This window comes from Camelus dromedarius, chromosome 18 (genome assembly GCF_036321535.1).
Source record: "Camelus dromedarius isolate mCamDro1 chromosome 18, mCamDro1.pat, whole genome shotgun sequence".
Lineage (NCBI taxonomy): Eukaryota > Metazoa > Chordata > Mammalia > Artiodactyla > Camelidae > Camelus > Camelus dromedarius.
This window is the reverse complement of record NC_087453.1, coordinates 12,218,263-12,229,165: the sequence shown is the minus strand read 5'-3', so window position 1 is coordinate 12,229,165 and position 10,903 is coordinate 12,218,263. Positions and strand designations below refer to the sequence as shown.

General features: G+C 48.0%; 1 protein-coding gene across 1 annotated transcript; it reads right to left on the bottom strand.

The window, feature by feature from the left end:
* Positions 1-5,157: 5,157 nt before the first annotated feature.
* On the bottom strand, positions 5,158-10,416 carry WFDC5 (WAP four-disulfide core domain 5). Its single transcript, XM_064475980.1, has 4 exons — positions 10,312-10,416; positions 6,170-6,310; positions 5,925-6,076; positions 5,158-5,184 (listed from the first exon to the last, which is right to left on the bottom strand). The coding sequence occupies exons 1-4, from the start codon at positions 10,394-10,396 to the stop codon at positions 5,158-5,160; spliced, it is 405 nt and encodes a 134-aa protein (XP_064332050.1). The 5' UTR covers positions 10,397-10,416.
* Between the last annotated feature and the right edge of the window lie 487 nt (positions 10,417-10,903).

Sequence of the window (10,903 nt, the reverse complement as noted above, 5' to 3'; positions counted from 1 at the left end):
CACCACCACCTGGGAATTTGGCAGACATGCATATTCTCAGCCTGCTCTGCACTTGCAGAATCAGAAACTCAGGGGATGGGGTCCAGAAGTCTGTTTTAACAAGCTTGGAGAGTGAATCTGATGCATGGTCCAGACTGAGAACCATTGGCTTAGACTATTTAAAGCATCTGTAGAGTCAGTCAGATTGAGTTTTGGCACTTTTGTGTGACCATAAGCAAGTCATGTCTCCCACCCCACCCCCCAGCTTCTGTCAAATGGAGATAAAAATATCCATCTCCAGGTGTGGTTAAAAAGATTAAATGACCTAATGTCTTGATCAGGCCTCGCTCCCAAAAGGGGTGTAGTAAATCATCCACTAGTTTTACTGTCTCCTGGAGTCAGGCAGACCTGGGCTTATCTCCACCCTTGATGCATCTGAAGCCTTGAGGAAGATGTTTTCCTCCAGCTCTCAATTTCTGGCATAAGGCACAATTCACGATACAGACAATATCACCTGCTCCCAAGGAAGGCTGGAGGGTTAAGGTAGGTTATGGAAGTGCTTGGCTTTAGTGGATACTCTGGAAATGTTAGATCCTTCCACTGCTCACTGTCCCCAGGCTGTGCTGGAACTGAGGGCCAGTGACTCACCTCCTGGCCTTCAGTAGCTCATCTGCACTGTGGGTTCAGTAATGCTTGCTTCCCAGGGTGGACAGGGGATCAAGCAGCTGGCCCAGTGCCTGGCAGGAGCAGGCAGAGTGCCCCTCACTTACCCTAGGCTTGGCGCTTAAGAAGGTCGGGGTTTTGTCCTTAGCTCTGTCACGTGAGTGACCTCCAGCCAGTCTCCTCCAGTTCTGAGTTGTAGAGCTCTTATCTACAGAATGGGGATAACAGCACTGCCAGTGAAGGGTTATTGTGAGCATGTGTGCGAAGCCCCTGGAACACATTAGGCGCTCAATAAATGTTAATCCCTTGCATTTCCCTTATCCGACCTGGGTTCAGATTCTGAGTCTGCCACTTACTGACTGTTGACCTTGAGCAGAATCATTCCCCAATCTGAGCTTCAGTCTCTTTATCTATAAACTGAGGAACATTGTACTTTCCATGAGAAGTTTTGAGGATTAAATGAGGCAAGATGTTTATCGGCAGCTCAGTCCCTAGCATATAGTTTGTGCACATATATGATGCAATGCCACTCTTACCCCTCTACCTGGCATCAAAAGGTGGAGTTTTTAATCCAGTTCCATCACCCATTAGCTGCATGACTTTGGGCAAATCCCCTTTCTCTTTTTTCTGGAACTCACCTTCCTCTATGAAATGGGATGATTAATTCAACAAACCTTCTTTGACAAGAATCTGAATATCAATAAGAAAAAATTAAGTCATTTTCTCAAAATTAGTCAGCTAGCTCAAGGCCCAGTTGAGGTTGGAAACTAAGCTTTTTGATTCAAGGTTCTCTCCACACATTTATTTTGAGCACCTACCATGTGCTGGTCACTTTGCTGGGCTCCAGATACACTTCCCTCGGTTTAACCCCTCTACCCACCCTGACAGAATTTTTCAAATCCCTTTGCACGAATGGGCAAACAGGACAGCCCCCAAATGGCCAGTCCCACGCTGCTCCCTCCTTGGGGGTCTCATCGAGGGGGCACGGATACCGAGAATCTGAGGCTGCCTGGCCTCCCACTCACGCAGCCCCTGCCCCTTTCCCAGATCAGGCCCCTCCTCCCAGGTCCCTTACCTGTCGCGGCCCCTCTAGGGCGCCCACCAGTGAGTGGTCCCTGAAGGCGCTGAGGCTGGGGAGCCGCTGGCCGCACCCACACCCGGGATGTCTCTGCCCTGCCGCCCCACTGAGCTTCTCTGCTGCCGGATGCCCCGCTGCCCCCTCCTTCCCTGTCTTCCTCTGTCCCCCGAGGCTGAGGCCGCATCGATCGGAGCCGGTGCTGGGGGAGGGAGGGAGGCCGCGGGCTGCGGTGGTTTCTATTCCTGACTCAGTTGGGGAGTGGAGGCTGTGTCTGGAGACTGGGCCCAACAGCCGAGGCATTCCCTCAACTCAGGGGCCAGGGGATGAGGGGTAATTTAGGGGGTGGGGATTCCCCTAGAAAGGGATTTCTGCCGGAGCTTCTCTGACAAAGGAACAGCAACAGCAATAATAGCTTTCTTAATTGAGTGAGTCCTTAGTACCGGCCAGGCACTCGCCTTCAGGTGACTTATCTGAGTTATTCCTGACAAAAAAGACTAAGACCCATTTCACAGATGAGGCCTGGTCACTCACTCAGGACGCTTAGCTGGGAGTTGTGAACCTGGAATTGGAACTCACATCTTCCAAAATTTTCTCAGGGAAATCTTGAAACAGATCAAGCCTGAAACTGATCATCCCTCTTCCCCACCCCACCAAGTTCAGTGTCCTCACCCACCCATAGATTGCTGATTCCTGCCATGCAAGTGGTGGCGAGAGTAAGAGAGAACCGTGCCAAAGAGCTTTGTCAAGGTGGTGTGACCCACAAGCATTTACGAAACACCTACTGTGTGCCTGGCTGGGGAGAGGGTCCTGGAGATTAGAACCTGGATACAAGAAAACAAATATTAATTGTTACTAATAATAATTATTTATTGAGTGCTTACCTCGGGCCAAGTATTCTACAAGCCTCATCTCTTAAACTGCAAATATATCTGTGGGGTTATGTGCTAGTGTTATTCAATCTTACAAATACAAAATGTAAGACTTTGAAAGGTGAGATGATTTGCTCAAGGGCGTATGGCTGTCTTTTGAATCCTTTAGGCCATCACTGTCCAAAGATGTAATGTGATCCACATAATAGAATTTAAAATTTTCTGAGAGCAACATTTTAAAAAGTGAAAAGATGAGAGGATATAGCTCAGTGGTAGAGTGTGTGCCTAGCATGCGTGAGGTTCTGGGTTCAATCCCTAGTACCTCCATTAAAATAAATAAATAAACAAACAAACCTAATTACCCCCCAAAATAGAATTTCTTTAAAAAAAAAAAAGTGGAAAGAAACAGGTGACATTGCCATAATATATTTTATCTAACCCCAAATATTATAATTTTAACATGGAATCAAAAAAGAAATTAACAAGATAGTTTACATTTTCATTTCAAAATCCAGTGTATTAGTTTTTTATTGCTGTGTAACAAATTACCACAAACCTAGCAACTTAAAACAATGCAAATTTATCATCTATAGTTTCTGTGGGTCAGTAGTCTGGGCATGGCATGACTGGATTCTCTACTCATGGTCTTACTAGATTGAAGTCAAGGTGCCAACCAGGGCTGTGGTTCTCCTCTGGGGTTTGGGGTTCTCTTCTAGCTCACAGATTGTTGGTAGAATTCACTTCCTTGTAGTTGTAGGACTGAAGTCCATCTTTTCCTGCTTGCTGTCTGCTAGGGGTTGCTCTCAGCTCCTAGAGGCTGCCTCTGCTTCCTTGCCACGTGGCAGGTGACAACATGGATGTTTGCATTCTTCTAGGCAAACTGGAGTGCTGACTTCCTCTTGTGTAAGCAGCCAGAGGAAATGCTCTACTTTTAAAGGACTCATCTCCTTAGGCCAGGCCCATCCAGGACAATCTCCCTTTTACCTATACTCAAGAGGAGGAGATTGTACAGGGGCGAGGGTCACTTGGGAATCATCTTAAACTTCTGCCTACTACATCTGCCAGCAGTAAATCTCAATTTGGATTAATCACATTTCACATGCGCAGCAGCCACATGTGGTTAGTGGCTGCCATATTAGACAGTGCGTCTCTGGGCTGCACTCCTTCAGCTCTTCCCTCCAAATAGAAAGTAGAGCAGGAAGATGCTCTTGTCTTATTCCCTCATTTTACCAATGAGGAAATTACCAATGAGGAAATGGAGGCCTCCTGCTATTCATGCCCTTGTGCAGTCCCTTCCCCATGGGTGTGGGCAGGATTTACTGACTTGCTTCTAATGAACAGAATATGGCAAAGGTGATGGAATGTTGCTCCCAGGACTAGGTTACATAAGATTGTGACTTCCTGCTGGCCTTGATGAAGCAGGGTGCCATGCTAGAAAAGCAAGGGAATGGGGCAACGACCAGCTAGGAACTGAAGAAGTTACTCCCACAGCTCTCCAGGAACTGAAATTCTGCCAACAACCATATGAACTTGAAAGTGGGTCCTTCTACCATTGAGGCTCAGGTAAGACCCCTGCCCTTGCCAACACTGTGATGTCAGCCTTGTGAGACCCTGAAGCTGAGGACCCAGCTAAGCTGTGCTTGGATTCTTAAGCCACAGAAACTGTGAGATAATTAAATGTACGTTGTTTTGAGCGTGGTAATTTGCTACACGTAATAGATAATTAATACACTGGATTTGAATCCTGCCTTTACCGCTGAATTGCTGCAGGATCATAGTCCAAGAGATGTCTCCTCTTGGATTCTTATCTACCTCATCTGTAAAATGGGAGCAATGCCTACCTTTCAGGATTGAGGTGAGGAGTGACACATGCTGTTCCCTCTTCATGACCAACTTTTCCTGCCCTTTCTTTACCCAGTGGATCAGTTAGGATTTAATTTAGCTGCAAGAACAAAAACTGACCGCAGAGAGGAGTGGACTTTTTTTAGGCCGTCCAGGGCTGGTGCAGTTGCCCATGAGTGGCAAATGTGGAGAAAATGAAATGATCTTAGGATGTGCGTGGACACAACGTCATACAACCCTGACTCTTGGGGTGAGAAAGTTCTTTTGTCAATCCCTCTGATTACACCAGGAAGAAAGTCTCAGTTTAGAGATTTGTGTCCTTAACATTTCTTTAACTCTTGTTAATTTTCCTTTATTACAACAGAGACAGAGAGTAGGCTTCAGGCTCACAGTCTTGGCAGGTGGCAGTGTCTAGCCAGAATTTAATACTATTATTTAATATCAGTGAATCTGACATGATTTACTTTAATGGAACTTAGCTGTTTTCATGCATCTGCTTTCACAATTACATCTTCCTTGTGACAAGTGATCTTTCTTATCCCATTTAGTGACATCAAGTTTTTCTTTTGAAGTAAATTTATTCGTATACAAAAGTGAGTCCATTTAAAGAAACACCTTAGGTAAATGGCAGTACAGGCACTACACAAAATGCCGTGATGCTGTTTGGCAGGTATGGAGAAAACTGTGAAACGGGTATGTGAATAGGTTGACGTTTGGAAAATTCTGCTAGAACATACGTTTGGGGTCGTTGTGCTGCCCGAAAGAGGGGTCAGGACTCCACAAAAAGGGGCCCACCTGAGCTGGGCATTTCAGGTGGAAGGAATACATCTCCAAAGAGATGTGAAAGAGGGTGTTAGGAAGGCTGAGAAGCTCAATGCAGCAGTGGTACAGGACGACAGAGAGGAGTCCTTGAGGTCTGGCTGTAGACCTTGACTCCCAGGAGGAAGTAAGAGGGGTGGGGGATGGGTGGCAGGGGGAGTGACAGCAGATCAGTGTTTATCACAAGGTTGGAATTGCCACTGGCAGAGGGTGCTTTCTGGGTGGCAGGATCCCAGCCCCCCACCTTCATCGTATCTTCCTGCTGGGAACCCCATCCTGAGATTCAGAGCAGTGACTCCTAAACCAGAATTAGCCTGAGGAGAGAAAAGGAGAGAGTTAATCCCCTCCTATAATAAAGCTCTGGGCTCGGGGCTTGTCCAGACCCCATCAGCCCAGCCACTAAAGCAGATCTCCCCACCCTCCTTCACAAGGGCAAACTGAAGCTTAGAGCAGTGTAGGGTTGTGGTCCAAGTGATGCAGCAAGTTCATTCAGTAAGACAACAAGGATCTCCACTTCTTCCATCATCCTGCCAGGGCCCCTCCCACCCCATCCACTTCCCCAGATCTGGCCATGGGAGGCCCAGGCTTCTTGGAAGGGACCTGTTGAACTTGTTATACTGAAGGGATCTGTAGAGCTGGGGCTCCGAGAGGGAAAGAACTTGCCCCAAGCACACAGGAGCCATACCTCTGACAGGGTTTCGGCAGTCCCGGCCACAGGCGCCAAGGCAGCATCGCTTGAGGCCCTGGCAGTCTGAGTCCTTGGAGCACAGGTGCTGCACGGGGCCGAGGCAGCGCGTTCGGTCCTCGGGGCAGCCGCCCTTCTTTACTGCAATACAGGGGCCCGGTGAGCGCCACCTGGGGCCCGGCCCTGGGGCTTGCGGCTTGGCCGGGGGTCAGCAAGGTGGAGAGGGACACTTACGTGAGACCTTCCGGATGCACTGGCGGAAGCAAGCTTGGTGGCAGCACTTCATCCTTAAGGGACACTGGCTGTCGTCCACACACTGGTCAGGCACAGAGAGGAGGCAGGGCCTATCGTCCGGTGGGCAGCCCCCAGATTTCTCTGTAAGAGGACCCCCCCCATATTTTGGAGCTGGAGTCAGTTTAGAATGTTGTATAAGCGCCAACCTGGGAATCACAAGATCTAAATTCTCTGCTCGTTATTTCTTTCCTGTCCTTTGGCAAAATTTTTTTTTTTGTGCAGACTTGCTTATGTTTATTCATTTATTATTTAATTTTTTAAATTGAAGTCTAATTGACATGTAATATTACATTAGTTTCAGGTGCACAACATGATGATTTAATATTTATCTATACTGTGAAATGATCACCACAATAAGTCTTGTTAACATCAGTCACTATACATAGTTACAAATTTTTTTATCTTGTGATGAGAACTTTTAAGATCGATTCTTTGAGCAACTTTTCAAATATGCACTATAGCACTATTTAGTACAGTTAAAACGCTGTACATTACATCCTCGTGGCTTATTTATTTTAGATCTGGAACTTTGTACTTTTTTACCATCTTCATCCATTTCACCCCTCCACCCGCCACCCCCCACCTCTGGCAGCCACCGTTATCTGTGTATATGAGCTTAATTTGGGTTTGGTTTGATTTGGTTTGGTCTTTTAGATTCTACATATAAATGAGATCATGTAGTATCTGTCTTTCTCATCTGACTTATTTCACTTAGCATAATGCCCTCAAGGTCCATCTATGTCATCGCACATGGCTCGCAAGTTTTTTTTTTTTTTAACTTTAAGCCTCAGTTTTCTGTCTGTGAAATGGGAAGCTGGACTCCTTCCTCCCAGGGCTGGCTTGAGACTGAGATGACATAAAAAACGCAAAAAAAGGAAGTTCAAAGTCTTCATCTAGGCCAACGAGACCGAGCCTGGCCTGGCCCCTGCCCATCTCTCTGGTTGCATCATGGACACTCTGTCTACTTGGTGGCTCCTGATTCACTCCAGGCCACTTCTCTGCTGTGCCCTTTGCCTGGTGCTGTCTCCTCTACCCTCTTCCTCAGTTCTCAGCTGAGACCCTGCTTCCTCAAGAGGCCCTGTTATCAGAGTGCAGATTCACTAGGTCAGCCTCCACCCACACCCACACCCCAAAGGCTCTTTCCATCAGCGCTGGTGACTCTGCATCTCTTTGCTCACCTAACTTGGCTGGAGGCTTTGAGAACAGCCCCTCTGCCTGCTTTGTGCATCATGAGGCTGAAGCACAGCCCTTGAGGCAAAACACTAGGGGCGCGATAGAGTTTTGAAGGGAGATCAGCATCACGGTGTGTCAGCTGTTGCCAGCCTGGTGCATGTCACGTGGCCACAGTCGGCCACATCTGCACTGTGGGCTCGTCACCGTTACAGGTGGCCTTGTTTCAGGGCCCTGTATTAATTCAGTCTTTGAGGCAGTCCTCTGAACGGCTCTAGAATGTTCTGTCCTGGAGTAAGATTCTGAGTCATTTCCAGATTTCATTCAGAAGGACATATCCGGTCAAATATGCAAACACACTTAGATGTTTACACACAATTAGCTAGGGGCTTACCCATAGGAAATTGCTGCGATTCAACTTTTTTGATCTACAGAAGTAGCAATTTCCAGACTATCAGCACAAAAGCCACGTGCTAACCACCTTGCTACAGGCACTGCTTGTCAGGTTAACTGGTTCCACTAACCTGCATCTACTAAAGCAGGAAAGCAAACTAACAGACTTTATGAAGATAATTTTTTTAAAATAAGGATTGGAACAAAGGGGCTTTATGAAAAATTCAACAAATCAAGACCCCCCCCCATTCCCATACTAACTTGAAAAGAGGTCTTGCTCAATTTAAATAGTCAAAATACATGTTCACTGTTGAAATTTTGGGCATTATAAAAAGTATAATGAAAAAATAAAAATCATGGTTTAAAAAAGAAGCAGCAATTTCATATGGTTTGACCTATACATATACATACGTATGTGTGTGTGTGTATATGTACACACACACATATATATACCTACATACACATCCAGACATTCACAAGATAGTTAACAGTTACATACATGTATAAACACAGTCATGTATGTACGTATGAGCTGGGATGTATACATATAGTCAAATAAAGAGGCATACTGTCATATATACATGCCTACACATGTAAATACATACATACAGATAATTACACATACACTCAGACATACACAGTCATATATGTAAGTACATAGCATATGTGTGGGTGTGAACAGGGAGACGTACGTGGACACACAGTCATACACACACAACCACATGTCCAGGGCTACACAGACACAGATCTATTTATACAAAGACACAGATCTATTCATACAACCACTGAAAACATTGTCAGGCACTTACTGTTTACCAAGGACTGTGCAGGCTCTTTATGTCAGAGGCAGGGGTTGCGGGTGGGGGTAGGGTGTGTCTTTTAAACAGTGGTGTCTGGGCTTCTACAGACAACAAACCAAGACTCCCCTGCCCTCAGCCCTGTCACTCCTCACTGTCTGAATTTCTACCGAGAGCCAGACAGACGTTTCATGGGAGAGAATATGGGGAGATCGAGATGCGTGAACTAGTGGGGAGACCAGCGTGTCCCACTTGGCCGTAAGGCAGGTTCTGTGCGGGCTCAGGTTCTGTGGGTTCCAGCTCCCATCTCTGTGCAGCTAGGCTGAATATTGGGGTGTTGTCTCCCAGTGCCCCCAGCAGCTCCCCTGAATTGCCCACTTAGGCTGCACTTACTGGATGCCAGGACCTTATTCCTCAAGACATTGTTTACTCCTGGGACGGAGCCATGCGTCTGCATTTTAGACTACATTGGATTGGTGAGTCTGCCCAATTCCACAGACCTACACTGAATGCCACCTTTGACACTAACTCAGAGTCATGTCTTTGGCCTTGGGCAGGTGGTTTCCCACTAAGCCTCAGTTTCCTTATCTGCAAAATGGGGGTAAAGATAGCCTTAACCTCACAACATCACAATGAGGAGGAATGTGGTGATGCCACATGAATCACAGCCAGCACTGGTCTGGCCTCCGAACTTGCCAGCATCCTTCCCTCCTCAGCCTGGGGGCCTCTACGCAGTCTCCTCCCCAGGCCAGCTCACACTGGGAGAGATCCTCACCTCCGAGGTTAGAGGGGCAGAGAGGATGCAGGGAACTGCTCCCCAGGGCCCCCCATTATTGCCTCCAGGGCCAGGGCTGCACAGGTGTATGTAGGTCAGAGGCTTACAGCCCCAGAAGGGATGGAGGTGGAGGCATTGCCCAGGTGGGGAGGCACCTGTCTAGCAACTCTGGCAGACCCAGCTTCCGTTGCCTGTTGACAGGTCAGACCCAGCCTTTTGAAGGAGGCAGGGAAGAAGAGGGAGAGACAAGGGTAGAGCTTCCTCCCAACAGATCCCAGCTCCCAGAAACCACACCCCCTACTCAACTCTGGAGTCCCTTTCACAGGTGGGGCTGGGGATCAGAGAAGGCCGGAGAAGGACAGAAACGAGATGAGCAGAGGCTCAACTAAGCCTGGTTGGTCACAGAAGTTGACAGAAAGGCTCATCTCCCTGCCATGTGAACCCACAGGTTCAGATAGCCCCATGGAGACAACCAGAGAGCAGGTGCCCACGATCTCTCTCCTCCCCTCCCAGGGGCACAGGGAGACACGTGTTCACACATGTCCATGCACACAGGCTCAGACACACATATTGCAGTCATACCTAAGTATCCATGTGCAGCACAGATCCCACAGACAAGCAGGCACAAAGATACACATCCATAAAGACAGATGCATGGGTGTAAGCACAGTCTTATACTCAGACGTGTAGACAGGCACAGACCAGCACCAAGAAACTGGCAGGAAGACATTTACAGCTACAGATGCAGGAAAGCTGTCAGGCAGAAAGATGTACAAACAAAATGTAAGCTGCTGGAAACACTAAGAAGCAGGTACCTAGAGGCAGGTGCGCGCGCGCGCGCGCACACACACACACTCTGCATCGCCTACCTTCCCCCAAACATTTACTCTCCCCTAAAAGCAGAAACCACCTCTGTCCCTGGGGCAGAGGAACCTACCCACACTCACCTCCCTTCCTCCTGCCCAAGGCAGCAGGCAGCTGGCTCCCCAAAGCCAGGAGGGCCACCAAGAGGAGGAGGCTCTGCGCCCTCATGTTTCTGCTGCTGACACCTAATAAGGTTGAACCCAGAGGCCCCTAAATTAAGACCTGCAGCCTCAGGGACGTTAGAGCAACTGAGTCAGGGGAGGAAGGATGGGGTGGATGGACGTGTCTGTCTTGTCCTGGCCACACCCCCTGCCCAAGAGCCTCAGTGGAAGGGCACTTGTGCAAGAATTGATGGTGGGTGGGGGCAACCCTGGGTGTTGGGGGCTAGAATCCAGTCCTGCCTGTATCGCTGACTTGGGCTGTGATTTGGACAAGTCTTGTCCCTCTTTGGGCCTCAGTTTTTCTCATCTATATAAAGGGTGAAGATTATTGAGTCAGATACTCCCTTTCCTGGTTCTCTAGATCTCGAAGCCCCAGTAATGGCTCAGTCAGAGGGTAGAAGTCAGCTCTGAATAGCAAGGAGGGGTTTGCAGAGTTCAGATGCCTAGGCAGCATTAGGATTAGGGTCAGAGCTCTCTGCTGGAGAAGGCTGGCCCGGTTTGGCACGGTGAGTGG

What these genes read in the sequence shown, in the direction of transcription:
- WFDC5 (XM_064475980.1), bottom strand. Translation starts at nt 10,396, where the DNA reads ATGAGGGCGCAGAGCCTCCTCCTCTTGGTGGCCCTCCTGGCTTTGGGG. An exon ending in CTTGGGCAGGAGGAAGGGAG is followed by an intron (nt 6,311 to 10,311) that starts GTGAGTGTGGGT and finishes GTCCTCTTACAG; the next exon opens with AGAAATCTGGGGGCTGCCCA. An exon ending in GTGCATCCGGAAGGTCTCAC is followed by an intron (nt 6,077 to 6,169) that starts GTAAGTGTCCCT and finishes CCTGTATTGCAG; the next exon opens with TAAAGAAGGGCGGCTGCCCC.